The 20,471-nt window shown below is 40.2% G+C and overlaps 1 protein-coding gene across 2 annotated transcripts; it reads left to right on the top strand.

Annotated features, from left to right (window-relative positions):
- The first annotated feature begins 4,440 nt into the window (after nt 1-4,440).
- HTATSF1 (HIV-1 Tat specific factor 1) lies at nt 4,441-20,235 on the top strand. 2 transcript variants are annotated; one of them, XM_060137876.1, is made up of 10 exons: nt 4,441-4,643; nt 4,812-5,049; nt 6,743-6,923; nt 7,589-7,636; nt 8,107-8,261; nt 10,281-10,444; nt 11,797-11,896; nt 17,140-17,229; nt 18,155-18,292; nt 18,829-20,235. In XM_060137876.1, exons 2-10 carry the CDS (start codon nt 4,867-4,869, stop codon nt 20,056-20,058), a joined length of 2,289 nt encoding a protein of 762 aa, XP_059993859.1. In that variant the 5' UTR covers nt 4,441-4,643; nt 4,812-4,866; the 3' UTR covers nt 20,059-20,235. The 2 variants fall into 2 exon arrangements, with proteins under 2 accessions (XP_059993859.1, XP_059993860.1); XM_060137877.1 differs by lacking the exon at nt 7,589-7,636.
- Nucleotides 20,236-20,471: the final 236 nt, after the last annotated feature.

Below are 20,471 nucleotides of genomic sequence, written 5' to 3'. Positions count from 1 at the left end.
AAGTACCGAGTAAGGATCGGGGGCAAGGTGTTTGCCTTACTAGGTCAGCACTTACTGACTTAAGGTAGTTCTGGAGTTACAACTCCCATTGATTGATAATTGGGCAAAGTTATCTTTCACACATATTGTGAAGAACTTGCCTTCTTCATAGGCAGAGTAAGTGGCCATGTTTATGGTGTCATTTGAGGGCTCCAAAGAAGGACCTCTGTCAAAAAACCTGTGAGCCTGCCAGTGTCTGAAATCCTTCCTTGAAGGAAATTCATTTCTTTCTGGTAAGCAGTGCCCTCTTTCTAAAAAATGCAGAAGTACCACATGAGATCCCTAACACCTGGGTGTGCAGTTATTGTCAGATCATCTTCCTGCCCTTGGAAATCAGAGGACTTTCTATCCTCTGCTCCTACTTGCTAACACTATAAGCTTGCTAATAAATATTATTTCAAACAACTGTTGTCAATAGACGTGTCAGATTTAGATTTATGGTTTCAGAAAATGTTTTCTTGGGGGCAAATTAAAGCATATGTTTGGCACTATCGTTAGTTAAATTTGAATTTTCAAAAACTTGATTTTGGGGTGTGCTTTTGGTAGTTTTGAGCTTTCTTTAAATGGCTTGTGTAATTGTGAACTTTTGCTTAAAGATGTGGCTTGAAAAGGGGATATATATTAACACTAGACTTTACATTTAAGTAAAATTGGCTTACTTAAAGTGGGGGGGGTGTTAGAATTGTATTAGTATTGCTTTGGGTTGGATGTTGTAACAAGGGGAGAAAAATAAATATGAAATAAAGTTTTAAATGACTGTGTAACTTTATATTCTAAAAACAATACTTCTGACAGAATATCACTGAGAACCTATTTTAACTCCAAAATGTATTTTCAAGTGCCAAATTCCAAAATATTTTACTATTTTCCTTACTCTGGGTAAAAATTACATCCTTATTCTCCTAAGCATAACATTTTAGAAATAACTTGATAAAAGTACCAGATTACAAAAGCTAAGCGATCTTTTTTTTTTTTTTTTTTTGCTGTTTGCGGGCCTGTCACCGCTGTGGCCTCTCCCGCTGCGGAGCACAGGCTCCGGACGCGCAGGCCCAGCGGCCACGGCCCACGGGCCCAGCCGCTCTGTGGCATGTGGGATCCTCCCGGACACGGGCACGAACCCGCGTCCCCTGCATCGGCAGGTGGACTCTCAACCACTGCGCCACCAGGGAAGCCCCTAAGCGAGCTTTTCAGCAGTTGACAAAACTAGAGCTCCGAGAAGTTTGATTTTCTTCATTCTCAGTAATCCCTGGGTGACTTAGGGATCTGATATAAAATAAATCCCTGAATGGCTGTATAGGGCATCAGCCTCCCATCCAGAATTAGGGAATTGGGATTAAAATTCATGGCTTTGCTTTGATTTTTTTTGGAGTGGGTGGTCTTTTTTTTCACAGATTATCCTTGTCAGAGCTAAACTTACAAGTAGGCCCCAATATCCACAATTTTTCTCACACTGACTATTGTGTGCAGAAATGTTACTACATGTTACCCTCTTTGGAGAGGGTCCTAAATGGGGCAGGGGGAACACATGAAAAACAAATTTTGTATACTTCTCAATTTTGCTCAGGGCCTGCCTTGACCCAAGACTTAGAATAATGGACCATAATAATATAATATGCTACAAAGCAGGAAAACAAAGTCACAAACTTAGGTAAGTCTTTGTCATTGAAGTTGATAGTATTACAAAACATTTAATACTGGTATACCTACTGACAATAGCAAATTTGGGTTTAAAGAATTTCTGCAGTTATTACCATCTTAAGTCAGGGATCCATCAATTTTTTTTGTCAAAAGGAGTTACTTTTATTTCCACTAAGTCTTGAGATTACAGGAAGTGGGGACAGGAAAATTCCCGAACAGAGTGAGCCTGAATGGGCCATTAAAAAAAATCTACTTTGGCATAGTTCAGTAGTTTTCCAGAAAGACTTCCTCGGCCAGGTAGATGACTTCTCTGTCCAGGCAGTCTCTGCTTTTGTAGGTTAATGAATTTTTATCCACCAAGAAGTCGGTGGCCTATTAGGCCAGGAGTACAGCACAGATCACCCCTCACAGAGAAGAACGAAGATGATGATCAGGGAGAAGCCGGCTGTCTGGGTTTTGTCTTCCTGGGTCCAGCAGCCCCTTGTGCAGCCCATCCATATTCCATTCCTGGAGTTTCAGGAGCTACCCCCATCCTTATAATAACAAAGGACCCCCCTTTTTGCTTGTTAACTTGAGTGTTTCTTGCAAAAAATCTTGGAAATAAAAACAGGTTATAGGGACTTCCCTGGTGGCGCAGTGGTTAGGAATCCACCTGGCAATGCAGGGGACACGGGTTCGAGCCCTGATCCTGGAAGATCCCACATGCCGCAGAGCAACTAAGCCTGTGCGCCACAACTACTGAAGCTGGTGCCCCTAGAGCCCGTGCTCTGCAACAAGAGAAGCCACCGCAGTGAGAAGCCCGCGCACCGCAACGAAGAGTAGCCCCCGCTTGACGCAACTAGAGAAAGCCCGCTCACAGCAACGAAGACCCAACACAGCCAAAGATAAATAAATAAAATAAATTTATATATAAAAAAAGAACAGGTTATAAAGAGATACTTCCAGATTACCTCAGTTCCTAGGGATTTAATTCTAGGAATCCACAAGGAAATAAGAACAGGAACCAGGCCTCATAGAGACAAAAGTATTGCTTAAAAAAAAAGAAAAGGGCTTCCCTGGTGGCACAGTGGTTGAGAGTCCGCCTGCCGATGCAGGGGATACGGGTTCGTGCCCTGGTCCGGGAAGATCCCACATGCCGCGGAGCGGCTGAACCTGTGAGCCATGGCCACTGAGCGTGCGCGTCCGGAGCCTGTGCTCCGCAGCATGAGAGGCCACAACAGTGAGAGGCCCGCATACCGCAAAAAAAAAAAAAAGAAAGAAAAAACTGGGAATTCCCTGGCAGTCCAGTAGTTAAGGACTCCACACTTCCACTGCAGGGGGCACGGGTTTGATTCCTGGTCGGGGAAGTAAGAGCCTGCATGCCGTGGGGCACAGCCAAAAAAATTAAATTAAATTAAATTAAAATAAAAAACACAAAACTGTCAGGGCCAGTGGCCAAGTAGAATGCCATTGTAGGTACAAGCATGCTTAGGTCCCAACTCCACTGCTCCACTATTACGGTGACTCAATGACCCTCTGTCACTGCCTCAGCTTCTCCTCTCACCCCTGAAGAACTTCTCCACACAAGGCCTCTGTTCTGCTTACTACCTTCCCTGTGTGGGCCTCCCTGCTTCTGGGTTACTCTGACCATGTCCCTGTCTGTTCCATACTCAACCCTCTTTCTGGGAGAGGCTTATTGGCTCAGTGAATCAAATTCAGTCTAGAATGCGGGGCTACCCTACCAGGTCACCTCACAGGCCTCTGGGTAGCCCATGACTGGGTCATATGGGAAGTAACCTTTTTGGCCACCTGCTAAGAAGGGCCTGTGGAGAGAGCAGGCACTCAGTGTTACGTGCAGCAGGGCTGCGTAGCATATTATCACCTATGCTGTGAACTCACTCAGGAATGAAATGGGAGCCCAATGAACACATTGCTGAAAACAGCTGTACACTATTTTTGAATCCTGGAAGAAATATTTAGCAATGCTTAAATGAGCCTAATAAAACTCATGTTATCTATATTATAAAAATGCACGCAAGTCCTATTGCGTGCATGTTTTTTTCTAAGAGAGCAAAAAACGACGTTAGTGGGGGCAGTAAAGGTGGCGTGCACACTGGACGTTAAAAGTTTTAGGTTTGGAGCTTGAGCACGTCTGAATCACGGAGTACAAGGGGCAGGCAATTGCTGCCCTTCCTTTCCAGAGACATCTCCAGCCTGAGGAAGGTACCGGAGAGATAAAGGAGGGAGCAGAGGCTTGGAAAGAAGGTTGGTCCTTCCACCCATCGTTCGTTCATTCATTCATTCACTCACCACACACGCACTAGACACCAGACCCTGTACTAGGAACTCGGGCTAACCAGAGCCAGCGCCTCTCCCAGTGAAATCGTAACGAAACAAACCAAAGACTCGTTTCCTACGCGGAGGAGGAGCCTCCGGGCGAAGGAGGGGCGCCTTTCTCTCGCACTGAAACCTGTCCCGCCCGCCTTGTCCACTCCCCCAAGATGGCGGCCGCCCCGACGCCTACTCCGGAGCCGGCCGAGGGGGAACCTTCCCACGCCTTCGGCTACCGCCTCGTCCCGGCCCCTCCCGGCCCACCGGGGACCCAGCGGAGTCAAACAGCCCCGAGGCGCCTCGCCAGGAAGTCCCAGCTGGGCATCACCGCCCGGCAGCAGAGCTGACCCCCGAGCCCCGCCCCCGAGCCCCGCCCCCCGAGCCCCACGCCGCCTGCCCGCGTCGGCGCCTGTTGACGCCACTGGGGGCGTGTCTGCGGGACCCGCGACGTCGCGACGCGTCAACAATGGCGACTGCGTCAACAATGGCGACTGCGTCAGCGTGAGCGGGCCTCCGTTGTCAAGCGGTTTCCAGACGTTGTGGCGGGACCCGCCGTCGTCTTAGAATCGGCCGCCGGGGAGCACAGAGCACCTTGTGCCCGCTCCCGCCGCGTTGTGGCTCGAGTGGCGGTGTCAAGATCCAGCGGGGCGAGCTAGGTGGGCGGCTGGGCCGGGAGCAGCGGCGCCTGCGCGCGGTGGGCGGGGGGCGGTGCGGCTGGCGAGCGGCCCTGACTTCCCGGGGGCTGCTGGGGCGCCGCGGGGAGGCGGGCGGGGGGGGGGCGCGGGCTGAGCACGGCCAGCCTCCCTTTCTCTGTTCCCCTCCAGCGTCACTTCGGCCTCTTCGCTCTCCCGGACACTGCACCTGGGCTAAGTCGGCAACATGAGCAACAACTTGGATGAGAACGACGAGTTTGATGAGCAGTTGCGAATGCAAAAATTGTACGGTGGCTCTGAGGAGGGCGACACCGAGAAAGATCCCGGTGGAGAAAACGATTCTTTCCAGCAGCAGCCGACTGACACCCCATACGAGTGGGACCTGGATAAGAAGGCTTGGTTCCCCAAGGTAAAAGTCGCACGGGCGCCGATGCGCAGCGGGCCCGCCTGGCCAGCCTCGCGGGGCGCTCCTTTCACGTTTTCTTTGCTGAGGTCCTGGGTTAGAGCCCCTCTGGATAGTGACGTTTCTTTTTGTTGTGTCTGTAGCAGAACCGACGTGTAAAGGAACGGAAATCTTTAGGGAGATGGCTTCAATGTAATTTAATTATTAAGCCTTTTCCATGCCTAATAAATTTTATCTATGAAGGTTACAGTTGGTGACTGCTTTTTATTGCAAAGAGGAAAAACACCAAGAGCAAATTCAGTCGATGTTAATCTCACGTAGTCTCAATCTTACTTATCCTAGGAATTCAGATGTTTAGCTGATGTGCTATGTGCAAAATTCAGCTTCTTGATTTGAAAAATTGATAAATTGATAATTCTTTACTGATTGAACTTTGCACCTCTTTTTACTGTCCTACTAAATTTTGTGCCTAGACACGTATGTTTGAACCGTATTACCACGGGAATATGACAAGAGGTGCACAGAATATGGATGGAAAAGATCTGAGCATATTTATTTAGAGTACTTGGAAATTGTGAGGTATTCTATTTTAGCTTGAAAGTAAAATGACTGATGTTAAACTTGGCTCGAAACTTTTTGGTCAAAGTACCCTGTTAATCAAAGTCTCACGGTATGGGTGGAAAAAAAGGATACTTATCACACACTAATAGACTTGCAAGCCAGTAATACAAACTGTGTCTCCATTGTGTAATTTGAGTGTGATTTTTTAATTATTTATTTCACCTTTTTTCTTTCCCACTTTGTATTTGTGTGTATGTTCCAATCCCTCTGAATTGTTAAACTTACGATTTCACTTGGCTGCTGGTGGTGCCAGCTAGAGTGCATATTTGGTTTCTTCAGCCTTCGGAGTACTTTAACAATCGTCTGATAATGGATTAATTTGTGGCTCTATCTTTTTATGTTATGGAAGCCCATACCTCTTCAAACTTCAAGTTTTACATTTTCCTCATTCCAGTGTGTGCCTTTCATTGATTGGTATGAAGATATAACTATATTTCTTTTGTTGTGCAATTGTGTTTTTTCCCTAAGAGCCAGGAGGATAGATGTGAGTTGGGATTTGTTCTTGATTTGTTCTGACATTAAATGATAATGTGATTTAATTAGTGACGGTGTTAAAATAGCATTTAATTTTATAATTGTTAGCCCCATTCTTTACACACCAAATCAGAGTTCTCCTTTTTGTGTTCTCTGCCTACAGGTATTTAAATATTTAGAGTACATATACTTTTGTTCATCCATATAGTAAAAGAAAATTTGATCCTGTTGTTAGATTGTTAGTTGACTGTTGGTTTTATTCTGTTTATTGTTATCTGATACTTCCTTTGTTATATTTATTTGTAGCCTTAGTCAAGTAGACTGCAGAGATAGTAATTTACAAATGAAACAACTAGAAAAGGTGCCAACTTAAAATGCCTTTAATAGTATCTCAGACTTTTGTGCTGATAATCCAAGTACCCATGTCTTAATTTTTTATTATTTTGTGTGCAGTTTTCTAGATAAGGTGACTGCTCTTGCATTTACACAGAAACACTTGTATGTTAAGTTGTATAACTGAATATGCTGTTATTTAACACTGTAAACTTTTTGCATGAGGAAATCATTTTTGAATTTATGTATGTGTGCTGAATTTCTTGTTTAGATCACTGAAGATTTTATTGCTACATATCAGGCCAGTTATGGCTTTTCTAACGATGGTGCGTCTAGTTCTACTGCGAATGTCCAAGATGTCAGTGCTAGGACTGCAGAGGAACCTCCGCAAAGAAAATCCCCCGAACCCAGTGATACCAAAAAGAGGGGAGAAAAGAGAAAGGGTGAATCAGGCAAGTGGATTTAGTTTTCAAACATGAGTGTAAAAATTAAAAATATGAGTGTGTGTGTGTATATATAGTTACTTTTTGGAGAATTATAAAATAGCTTTGACAGAATCATAAGATGGGTTTTTTAAATATTATTATTTGGGTTCATATGTTGGCTCTCTCACTAACCTGTGGGCATCCAGTGGGCTCTTTCAATTCAGTTCAGTTCTCAGTTTCTTCCTTTGCAAAATAGAGCTGTCATTAGGAGATTATCTAAAGTTCTGTTTGTAAGGTGATTTTTTTTTGTACTTTTTGAGTTTAATTAAACTCAAGAAGTCAATTTTGCTTCAGCTTGGCCAGGTCTAACACAGTAGATTGGAGTCAGAAGCAACTTACGCCAAGGCCTAAAGTCAGTGCAAGGGTGAGGTTTTTTAAAGGTAGTATCAGATTCATAAAGAACCAAGATAAACTAGCCATCTTTTTTCAGACTGGGCTCTGAAACAAATTACTTGTCCAAAGATCCAAATACTTTGAAAGCTGGACAGTGATTTGATTTAATCTGTCTTGTTCTAAGGGTAAGAAAAAGTTTCTAGAAGTTTTGAGAAACTGCCACACTGTCAGGATTTCATAATGGGACTCTTACCTTTTCTGGCATGTGTTTTATTTATTTATTCGATTTTGATTTTTAGGATGGTTTCATGTTGAAGAAGGCAGAAACACAAATGTGTATGTTTCTGGTATGTATACCTTTTTAACCACATTTAGAGTAGAAAATATTTGATTTTGAGATTTTTCACATAGTGATTTTTAGTTTTCAGTTTCTCTAAATTCTATTTTGTATCGTTGTGTCATTATTTGTTCAGCCATTTACGTGAGTGAGGAATATGTTGTTTTTTTATGAAACTGAGAAAAATTAAGTGTATGTAACTTTGTGTGCCATCCTTTCTGTCTGCTTTAGGTAACTCACAGCTGTTTGCCCCTTCAGATTCATTGATACAAGGCCTAAGCAAAACATGATTTTAATGTATATTTGAATACATTAAAACATGACATTTCCTCAACGTCTATAGATGTGAGATTTTTACATACTTTTAGAAAATCAAAATTGCACTCATCCAAGTTATGGATTTCGAATTGGTAGAATCCCTAAGTAATGCTCACCTTTGTTTTAGATGCCTTTATAATTTTTTTCCCCCTAACGTCACAGGTTTGCCTCCAGATATTACAGTGGATGAATTTATACAGCTCATGTCCAAGTTTGGCATTATTATGAGAGATCCTCAAACAGAAGAATTTAAGGTCAAGCTTTACAAAGATAATCAAGGAAATCTTAAAGGAGATGGACTTTGCTGTTATTTGAAGGTTAGTTATGTGGTCAAGTAAGTTTCTCCTATCTCCGTTTCTTTTTTTTTTTTTTTTCATTTTCCTATCTCCATTTTTAACTCGGGAACCAGGGCTATAATTTTGTATAGATGATAACCAAGAGTGAGAGCTATTCAAAACAGGATGTGAAGAAAACTTGTTTCATGTTGTGCTTGTGTGTATCACATTGGTAAGGTTATTCACTTGCTCTTGTAAGAAAATATGTTATCAGGTCAAGGTATTATGTAAGTCATATGACCGAGGTACTTCTCTTGTCTTAAAAAAATTCTTGCTGCAAAGATCTCTTTAGGAGTGTATGCATATAATCAATGCAGAACACATTCTAAAAATCCACAGAGAAAAGAAAGCCAGTAACATTTTATTTGCCCATTGGAATGAATTAGACCAGGGTTTGGCAAATTTCAGCCTACTGCCTGTCTTTGTAAATGAAGTTTTATTGTAACCGGGCCACATTGATTCATTTACACATTTGTCTGTACCTCCTTTCACATTTCAGCAGCAGAGTTGAGTGGTTGCAACACAGACCACAGGGCCCACACAGCCTAAAATATTTACTCGCTAGCCCTTTACAAAAGTTTTCTGACCCCGAATTAGACCATAAAGGTGATAACTTATGCTTACTGCTTCAAAATATATTTTGAATGAGAGAGAAGAGAGAGTGGTATTAACAGACATTTGCAGAACTTTATTTATTCATGATACCATAAATGGCATGGGGGGAAGCTCAGTGCCAAAGGCAGCCATCATTTTTGGAACACCTGTCCCCTTAGGAGCATGTGTTATGCATTGCTGCACGGTACAAAAGAAATGGGCACAATGATGGTGTGTACATGTGTCATGGAACCTGAAAATAATTACAAAGCAAAATCAAAGTGATGAAACAACAGTACCAACATCACAAGTGTGTTGCAAGTGTACAACATTTCAGTGTAATCAGAGGGCGGGTAAGATTAAGTTGACAAGCTTTGGGGGAGATAGGTTTTTGACCTGGTTCTTGAACATGATGAGATCACACATGAGTACGACCATTATAGGAAGATATTTATGTAATTTTCAAATGTAAGGAGATTGAATGCTTTATAAGTTCTTCAAGGATTACTAAAAATCTGTGAACAGATTCTTAGGGGGGTTGATTGGGTTGTAAAATTTTGAAGAGAAAAATGGGGTTTTGACAGACTTGATATGTCAAATTTATGACCCATAAAAATGCAAGATTGCCAAACCAGTAAATTGAGTTCCAGAAGAATATAGTTAATTGTTCCGGGATCCATATTTGATTGCGCGGCTGAGTTCAGTTGTCCTTTTGAGTTCTCCTCAGGTCCTCAGATCTTTGAATCTGTGTAGAGCTGACAATTGCCCCCTTTGTATAGGACCCAGAATCCACAAGTGTGTGTAATGTTCAAGCTATCAGATAAGCATCTTGTTCCCAGTATATCACAGACCTACATTTTAATTGGTGAACACAAAAGATTAAAGGCTGACTATGCTATTCCCAGTTTCTTGAGTCATCTAGTCTTTTAAGTAGGAAACTTTTAGAATTTTAAAACTGGAATGCACCTTGGAAATCACACAGGTCTATTTACCTCATTGTATAGAGGAGAAATTGAGATTCCAGGAGGCAAAAATACTATTCCAGTAATGGTAGAACTTATTGAGTACCTACTGTACCTACTGTATGCCAGTCACTATCCTTTATGTGCCTTGTTTCATTTAAATTTGTCAAGAACCCTGCAAAGAAGGCATTTCCATTCCCATTTTACAGATGAAGAAATTGGGGCTCAGGGAGCTTGAATAACTTGCCTAGGTTCACATAACTGGTTGGGGACAGCTATGTCTTAAGTACACATTTTCCGATACGTGTTCTGTAGTTCTTTTTTCCCATGTAGGTAGTTACATTTAAATCTTTATTTTATGTATAGTCATCATTCATCTAAAACACTCCTGCTGAAGTTTCATTTCAGTGTATGACTGACTGTAACTTGCTTTCCCTTTACAAAGAGAGAATCTGTGGATCTTGCATTAAAACTTTTGGATGACGATGAAATTAGAGGCTACAAATTACATGTGGAGGTGGCAAAGTTTCAACTGAAAGGGGAATATGACGCCTCAAAGAAGAAAAAGAAGTGCAAAGACTACAAGAAAAAGCTGTCTATGCAACAAAAGTTTGTGTTGCTTTTTTTTCCATTTTGAAAGATTTTGTATAAATATCCTAGAGTATACTTTTGGTAATAACCACCTAGTTTTTTTTCTTAACGTCTTTATTGGAGTATAATTTCTTTACAATGGTGTGTTAGTTTCTGCAGTATAACAAAGTGAATCAGCTATACGTATACATATATCCCCATATCCCCTCCCTCTTGCGTCTCTCTCCCACCCTCCCGATAACCACCTAGTTTTGTTCCATCAAGTATGCCTACAGATTATTTTTAAAGAATTTTATTTGCTATACACCTGAAACTAACACAACACTGTAAATCAACTATCCTCCAATATAAAGTAAAAATTAAAAAAAAATTTCATTAGATCATCGGAAACCCTCAGTAATCTGCGTAATAGGATGATTTGGCAGTGGTGGTGTTTTGTTTTCTGGGGTATTCATTTTTAATATAACATGGGCTTAAATGAAATAAGAAAGCCATCTCTACAGAAAATGTTGAACATCAGATTAAGTAAGATGGTTTAGGTTTATATACTGGAGCCATTAGTTCATTTTTCATGTGGCTAGAATCAGCTACACCAGGAGCTAAATTTTTACATACAGGTTTGTTAGTAGGAGTTAGAAATTAGAAATGATAGGTTTTATCATTTTATCATGTACTGTGTGGTTGTGTGTAGTATATACAAGTCATCAAGTTTCTATTATTCCCTTTATTTAATGTCTTTTGAAATATGCTGGTATTAAGAAATGAGTCAAAATGATAAGTACTTTTATCAGAGTGAATTCTAATAACACTTCTAACACTATGCTTAAACTAATGATAAAATGATCAAAGAAGCATTTAGTTCTGATGTCTGTAGTTTTTACAGGAATCGTTAAAATAGATACCTAAAATTTTTATAAACAAATCAGTAAGATTTTAAGATAGTAACAAAGAGTGAGTAGTTTTACATATTTTAATGCAGTTTGTTCTTTATAATCGTAAAATACCTAAAAACCAATACAATTTGAACATTTTCTTGGCCTCAGTGTCTCTTCCTAGATAGTCATAGATACTAAATAATTAGCAATTTTTCAGAAGTCTCATTGGAATGTTTGTAACCAGCCAGCAGTTCTGAAAAATATATATATATTCTGGGGATTTCAGATACTGGATCCATCTTTCACCTGCCCATTATTTTGATTCAGAAAGTTGTAACGGAGCTGTGACTAAAATACACATTGTTGTTTTGGAATCAGATAATTATCACTATTTAAGTGCTCAATAAAGGGTTATTTAACTGCTCTTTTTTTTTTTTCGCTCTGACAAGTCTGAAACAAAATTCACAGCTTCTTGTTCCCGCTTTGTCGCATTAGGCAGTTGGATTGGAGACCTGAGAAAAGAGCTGGCCCGTCCCGACTGCGCCACGAGCGAGTTGTCATCATCAGAAATATGTTTCATCCTATAGATTTTGAGGTAGGAAGCAGTGTTCTTACTGATAGAAACATAGATGTGCTTTCTTTCAAGGGAGCCCAAAGTTTGCCTCACCCCATCTTTCTCATGTCACATCCTGCACGTTCATCTAGTCTTCAGGATCGGAAGATGATACCAAGAATCAACTGAAGGTTTCAGATTTTCCCAGGTTTAACCCAGCGTTCTTTTAATCGTATCGCAGGTAAACCTGTCTAATACCTGTACCGTGGCCCCAAACAGCAGCTACTTGGTATGGGAAATGATTAAAAATATAAACTTTAAAAGGTTTATGGGAGTCGCTTGTGGATTTTGAGTGCAGTTCAACATTGCAGGCTGATTTTGGTGGGGAGGAACAGTTTCACACTTGGAATTGAAAACTTCACTTTAGTGCTAAAAGTTTGATCCTTAAAAAACCTTAGGTTAATGAAATACAGCCCCTGACATTTGAGTAGCGAAGGTTGTTTTTTTAGGACCTAATCTTTACAAAACTCTTTAGTGGCTATTAAGAGGACTTTGTAATAATTGGTGTCCATGTAAGATTCTAGGAACAGCAAATAAAAGTGAATAAAGGAGGAAGAGCTGCTAGAGAGGTTTAAGGAATATTAATTACCATCAGGGTACCTTGTGTTACGTTCTGCCTCTTGTCCTTATCTCTGTGTTTTGGCCTAGACCGATGGGATCGTTCATGGAAGAAGAATTCTTTATTCTCTGCCTGACTTCTGAAATTAATGATAACAAATTACACATAAGAAAAAAATGTTCATAATGTAAAATTTCAGATGGTTTACAAATGATCTAGTTGCGCCCAAGGCCCACTCTTGTTCCTTTTGTGCAGTTAAGCAGATTTAGAATGACAGTGTCATTTTACCCCCCTTAGAGAGGACACCAGAATTGTCTGTTGAACTCCATCTCTGCAGATAGTGATGTGATAGGGTTTACCATGCACCTGTAGAGTCTGTGTCTTTTGAGGTCATAGGGAAGATACCTGTGGACTATTTATACTGTTTGGTGTCTCTTCTGACTAGAATCCTGAAGCATCTTGAAATACGGCAGAGCTGCTTTAGAGTTGCAGTGATAATGAAACATGTTTAAAAAATACACATATATACATGCACACTAGATGCTTTTTGAAATGCTATCCCTGCCAGGTGGGACTTTGAAAGGCATGCATAGATGGATCATGGTGTCTAGTCTACTGGGTACAACTCCAGAATTTCCTGTGATTCACCTACATTTTATTTCCCTGGTAGATAATTGGTTTTTTAATTAGGTGACCTATTACTTTCTGTGACTTGAGATCCTTGATTCACAACATTCCATACTCCTAACACTTGGACATGAATATAAATGCAAACTTAATTCATTAAGTATCTGGGCCCTGTGCAAGTTGAAGTGTATTGTGCAATTGCCTTTACGTGTTTCCGCCTCCTGCCTTTGCTCGTTGAGACCCTAATTTAAGTCTAGCTATCACCCTGGGCACACTTAATTTTTCCTAGCTTAACAAATATTCTTTCCTCCAAAAAGCCGCATTTATTCTTCCTTGACTTCCCACGAATTTCCTCCAGTGGATATTTTTAAAGATAAAAGTTTCATGCTTGTAAATTCTTGATAGCTTAAAGAAAAAAAACCTTTATTGGTTTAATATAAACTTTGGAGTTATAGAATCTTTATATTAACCCTGTTTTATTTTATTCATAGCATTTATTATTATCTGAAATAACTGGATCTTCTCCGTTGGAATGTGAGCTCCATGAAAGCTGGGGCTCTTGTCTACCTGGTTTGCTATTATATGCCCGGTGCTTAGAATCATGATTGGCACATAGTAGGCCCTCAGTATTTATAGGAAGAAAAAGTGAGAGAATGATTGAATGAAACCCTTTTTACTCACAAGGCAGAGTGTTTTCATCCACTCAAGGAAGAAAACATTTTCTCTTTAGCATCTTTGCAAATGAAGGAAAGTTTTCAGACGGCTGCACCACAGGGGCTGGGAGCACAGAGATGGGCTTCAGAGTTCACGGGCAGAGAAACCCTTGATGCTGTCCTTGTTTGCCCATCTGACTGGTCTTGTGTGGTCTGACGAGTTTGATGAGAGCCTGTCAGAAGTCTTGATTTTTTGCTCAGTGTCTCATGGGCCTGAATGTAAAAGTGCATCACTGTAGCAGACTGTCCAGTATGCTAGACTCTAGCCACATGTGGTTAAATTTAAATTAACTGAAGTGAAATAAAATGAAAATTTAATTCCTCAGGTGTATTAGCCACGTGTGGCTAGTAGCTACCATATTGGATAATGGAGTATTCACTTCTGTGAACACAGAAAGTTCTGTTGGGCAACGCTGGTGTAGACATTATATAACTCTGGATAGAGGTGTTCAACTGGAAAACTGCTTTCACTGGACGTTTTTGGGGAGTGTTTGATTTGTCCAGAGATTCCATATGAATCTAAAGAACAGATCAGCATTGAGGTTTGTAGTAGAAGACAAAAACTGAATTGTCAGGTAACCGGGGTGTCAGAAAGAAATCAGATTTTGTGGGGTGGAATACAGGCACACCTTGTTTCACTGTGCTTCGCTTAATTGCGCTTTGCAGATACTGCTTTTTTTTTATTTTTACAAATTGAAGTTTTTGTAGCAACCCTGCATGGAGCAAGTCTGTCAGTGCCATTTTTCCAATAGCATTTGCTCACTTCATTTCTCTGTGTCACTTTTTTGGTAATTGTCCCAGTAGTTTAAACATTTTCATTATTATTATATTTGTTATGGTGATTTGTGATCAGTGATCTTTATTACTGTGACAACTCGCTGAAGGCTCAGATGATGGTTAGCATTTTTTAGCAAAGTATTTTTTAATTAAGGCATGTCTTTTTTAAATACAATGCTATCACACACTTAAGAGACTACAGTATAGTGTAAACATAGCAGGAAAACCAAAAAATTTCGTGTGACTTGCTTTATTGTAATATTTGCTTTATTGCGCTGGTCTGGAACCGAACATGCAATATCTCTGAGGTATACCTGTATATGTTTATTCCAGACAATTGACTAGTGTTAGAACCAAAATACCTAGAAATACCCTTTGGTATCAGGGTGAACAGTGAAGGCTAATATTTTAAATGTAACTTTAAGGGGTTTTCAGTATTTAATTCAAAGCCTTGTTTAAAAAATTCATGCCTGGCAAATTTGAATACCAAGAGGTGAAGAACCAAAACTCAGATGCAAAGGTAGGTTTCTCATTGTGTATACTAGCGCTGTCCAATAGAGGTATAATGTGAGCCACATGTGTAATTTAAATTTTTCTAGCAGCCACAATACAAAAACAACATGAAACGGGGTAAATTAATTTTAATGGTGAATTTTATCTAACCCAATATATCCACAGTATTATAATTTCAACATGTAACATAAAAATGTTAATAAGCTATGTTACATTGAAGTTTTTTCCTCCTTTGGTACTAAATTTTCAAAATCTGGTGTTTATTTCACACCTGCAGCACACCTCAATTTGGACTAGCCACATTTCAAGTGCTCGGTAGCCATGTGTGGTTAGTGGCTACTATCTTGGACAGTGTAGGTTTAGCTTGGAAAAGAATGAGAAATACGGTTTATTTCTGGGAAAACAAAACACCACCCTGGAAAAACATTATAAGTGTTGACTGCGGAAAGTTTCAGCGTTTCAGTCTGAGTTTAGTCTCAGGTCTGTTGCTTGCAAAGTGTTGTCTTTAGAAAATTTTCATGCTTAGCTAGGTTAAAGATATTTTTCCCAGGGGAGAGGGTTATTATCTTTAAGCCTCATGATACTATATAACAGTGAAGATATATTTGTTTTTCAAGCTGGTAAACATGAAAACAGAGGTCTGGGAAGTCCTTGGCTGAAATTTGATATTCTTGTAGGAAAGGCACTGAGACTTTGATAAAGAAATAAAAATGGTAATTCACCCCTCCCCCTACAGTGGAATCATGCTTAAATTTGTTAAATATTTTGAAACAGTTATTGTTTGTTTTTAATATAACCCTGATTTCCCTTGGTAGATAAAATGGAGTTATTAGGAACAGTTTATCAAACTCCGAAAAAGCTTTTATTGATTATTCATTGCGTGAAAGACTGCACTGTGTTCTGTAAGGTATTCAAAATTCAGTCAAAGGAGATTCCTGCCTGCGGAAAGCTCACAGTCTGATAGGAGCTACCTCCACACATATACCCCCGTAAAAGCCACCATATGACTTTACCACCGGAGCACATGGAGTTTACGCTCCATCCCCATTCCTCTCAGGCCTGAGAATTTTCTATAAAGCAAATCGGCACATTCTCCACAGTTAGATCTTAGAAGTGGGAGAAATCCAGGGTCCTGCCAGCTGTGCTCTTAGAAGCTTCAGATTTATAGGATTTGATAGCTTTTATTTTAAAATTGATTTCAGTAACTGCCTACCAGTTGTTTATTTTTGCCTTTTGACAAAACTTTAGGAAGGAGAAGCCACTTCTCATGTTTTGCTGTTCTCTTTAGTTGGTGAAGAACATACAAACCTGTGAGATAGACAAATTCATATGTTTCCTAAAAAGTGTAAGTCTGCTTCATTAGAAATTTGTAGGTAGGATATCCTCGTTTATATTTGTATGTAGTTGAAATTCAAGTTGATGACGTAACATTTTATGAGCCTTTTTCATGCATTGGGACTTGGAGGCAAGATGAACAGGAACCCTTATGGGGGAGGTTTACACTGTGAGTTAAAATAGAATCGTGGAAGCACAAAGAATAATCTTAAAACACTTAGTCAATGAAAGGGATATATGTCTTCCCGTTACAACATTTCTGTAAATAGGAATCTATGCAAAACACAAAATAAAGTTTCCTCATCGGTACAGTCATCGTGATGCGGTGCAGAACATAGGAATTAGCAGTCTCTGACTTAATATGTGCCACAGGACTTCACCTGCTTCAGCTGCTGTTATTTGTGATTTCCAGTGACACTTCCCTTCCCTCTCCTTTGCCACTGCACACCCCTAGTGCTGCGTACCATACTTGCCCATTCCCCATCTTAAAGCAGGGCAGACCTATAGTAGTAGCAGCAGCTGTGGTAGTCTAACTTCATTTTTAACTTTGATTTTTTTTAATTTTGTAGACTGCAGACAAACAACTAACCTTAAGCAAAACCTTTTTTTATTTGTTGGTTCGTCAAAGTAAGAAATTTGATTCTCAGGGTTTATACTTAAAGAAGGGGGCAAGCCCATTTTAATCAAGTGTGTTTTTGCAGGATGATCCACTGGTGCTGAACGAGATCAGAGAAGACCTTCGGGTGGAATGTTCGAAGTTTGGACAAGTTAGGAGGCTCCTCCTCTTTGATGTAAGTTCATGGCTTGGACAAATGATTTCTAAAGCAATTTTCTTCCATTTTAATAAGTTATTACCAAATATCAGTATGCCTCCAAATTTTACATAAATGTTTTTATGTAGTAGGTCTGCTGTCTAGTGGTAGTCATCTGTAAGCAGTATTAGATAGCATAATTAGATGAACATGGATTACAAGCGAAGGCTTTGATAGACGTGATATCCCTTGGTTATTTTCCTTTATCATCACTCTAGAGTTTATGATCAGGTGAAAAAAAAGTATAAGAGACATGTATGAGACCTTATGGTTCCCTATTTGGCCACATCTCCCCCTCTTTCTGAATTATTTCTTCTTCCATATTTGGAGAAGAACAATCAAGAAAAATACTCTCCTGTATGTTCCCCTTTTCACCTTTTTTTTACATCCAGAATCAACACATAATAATTAAAAGAGTCCCCATTTATCGATTGCATACTACAGCTGCTTTACATGTTATCTCATTAAGTCCTCCAAATCCTCTGAGGTAGGCGCTATTTTACCCACTTTATTTAGTTAGCCATTTTACAGATGAGCAAGTTTCGAGATTGAGCACCTTGCCCAAGGCCATTCAGCTGGTAAGCAGCAGAGCCAGGATTTAATCCCAGGGCTATTCAACTTCAGAGTCCACATTCTTAACAGCCTTACTGTTCTGCATCTCGTTACAGTGTTATCAGCAGGAACATTTCCAAGGATATCATGCTTGGTTTTTGCTAGACAATGTTAAGCTGAAGAAGCAGCTAGCTGCGTGTTACTGGCTGCAGTAAAAAGGAAGAAAGACTTCATACGTAAAATCTTTAGCTCAAATGACCAGAAGGAACACTACTTCCTTACTTTGTCAAATGTATATGTTTTACTTTAAATGTTCTCATTCATTCCTTCTTTTTCTTCCTTGTCTTTCTAGAGACACCCTGATGGTGTGGCCTCTGTGTCCTTTAGGGATCCGGAGGAAGCTGATTATTGTATCCAGACCCTCAATGGAAGGTGGTTTGGTGGCCGTCAAATCACTGCCCAAGTGTGGGATGGGACTACAGATTATCAGGTGAGTTCTGCAACTGTCAAGGGCACATGAGTTGTTTCATTACCAACAAATACTGATCTAGCAGTTTTTCACATAAGTTTTAAGTTCTGTTTAATCTGTTTAACAGTACTTCTTTTAAATAATCCTTTATATTCAGAGTACGGAAAGAAAAATGTTTCAGTCTTTCAGTTTATAAGTCTGAAATCAGTTTATAAGTCTTGAGGCTTGCTCAGGATAGCAATAAGAGAAGAACAAATTAAAGCGCTTCTCTTCCTTTCTGTCTTGTAAAGTACAGACAGTTCAATTATTAACTTTTTAATTGATGAGACATTTCTGCAGTGCTGTGGTATTAGGCGTTCATGTAAATGATCTTAAGGTCAACTCTAGTAAATCAAGATGTAAAGTGTTGGAAACTGAAGATAGGGAATTGCTTTAATTTCCTAAAAGTGATACCTTATAAAATCAGAGTACTTCCGGCGATATTAGAAATGTTCAGAGACGCTGTTACTCCTTTTGGCCTAAAACATATTTTAACGGCACTTTCCATGTGTACACAGGTGGAGGAGACCACGAGAGAAAGGGAGGAAAGGCTGAGAGGATGGGAGGTTTTCCTCAACACTCCCGAAGCCAACAGAGGCCTTCAGCGTTCAGATTCCGTCTGGGCTCCAGAAAGGGTGGGGCCTTCTAGAATGAGGCATTTTTCAGAGCACCCTTGCACATCTCAAACAAATGTTCAAGAAGCCGCAACTGAAATGGAATTTGAAGAACCTATAGATGAAAAGAAGTTTGAAAAAACAGAAGATGGGGGAGAAGTTGAAGAAGCTGCTTCTGAAAAAGATGCTAAAGAAAGTGGCCCTGAAAAAGAGGCTGAAAAAGGCTGTCCCCAAAAAGAATCTGAAGAGAGCTGCCTCAAAAGAGAGTTTGAGGAAGGCTGTCCCAAAAGAGCGCGTGAAGAAGACTTCCCCGACAGAGAGTCCGGAGAACACAGCCCCGAGAAAGAGCATGAAGAGGGTAGTCCTAAAAAAGAGTCGAAAGAGAATGGTGCAGAAAGAGAGCCCAAAAAGAAGAGACTCAAAACAGATCCTGATGAGAACAGCCTTGAGGAGGAGGCCAGCCCTCAGAAGGTGGCTGAAGATGGCAGCTCAGAACAAGGGTCTGAAGAGTGCTCGGAAAAGCAGTTTGAAGACGACTCCGAAAAAGAGTTAGAAGAAAACGGCCTTGAGAAAGGTTTTGAGGAAGAGGGCTCGGAGAAGGAAGTTAATGAAAACATTCTTGAGAAAGAGGTAGAAGAAAATAACTCTGAAAAATCAGAATTCGAAGATGACAGCTCTGGGAAAATGTTTGATGAAGAAGGCTCTGAGAAGGAGTTTGACGAAGAGTCAGATGAGAAGGAAGAAGAGGAAGATGTGTATGAAAAAGTATTTGACGACGAGTCGGATGAAAAAGAGGACAAAGAAGTTGCAGAAGAAAAGGGGCTGGAAGATGTGGTTGAAAAGGACAAAGAAGACGATGCAGATGAAAAGGTGTTTGAAGATTCAGATGGAAAAGAAGATGAGGAAGATGCAGATGTAAAGGAAGATGAAGACACAGATGAAAAGATGTTCGAAGATGATGATTCCAACGAGAAGTTGTTTGATGACGATGCCAGTGACAATTTGTTTGAAGATTCCGATGAGAGAGGGACTGTGGGTGATTCAGGGAATGTTAAGGAGGAAGGGCCCCTGTCCACAGGCAGCAGCTTTGTCCTCAGTAGTGATGACGACGACGAAGACGATGATGACGTTTAATCCCTTAAACTTGCTTTGTAGGGTGATTGCTCCATCTCCGTTTTGCCTCTGCTCCAGGGTAATTACTAGTAGTGTTACATGAACGTGTGCATAGAGGTAGGATGCCCTCAGATCAATGCAGTGAAGTGTTCGTGATTATCTGTACTGGCCGATTTTAAATATATGTGAACAAGTCAACTGGATTCTTGTCTTTTGTCATATTGGTTAAGTGCATGCAGAATAATATTTTTTAAAATATTCTGATTGAAGTTTGTGATATTCAGAAATTAAAAATAAGTTGTTAATATGCAGAAACAGAAAATTAGACCTGAGTTAAATTGCATTTTTCATTCTTGCTATTGCTTTATTCATACTAAGGTTTGGTTTTTCTAAGGACCTGAAAAATCCCTGTAGGAGTCTCCTTGCTTCAGCTT

This window comes from Lagenorhynchus albirostris, chromosome X, assembly GCF_949774975.1.
Source record: "Lagenorhynchus albirostris chromosome X, mLagAlb1.1, whole genome shotgun sequence".
NCBI classification, from domain to species: Eukaryota; Metazoa; Chordata; class Mammalia; order Artiodactyla; family Delphinidae; genus Lagenorhynchus; species Lagenorhynchus albirostris.
The sequence above is the reverse complement of the archived record's forward strand: the minus strand, read 5'-3'. Positions and strand labels throughout refer to the sequence as shown.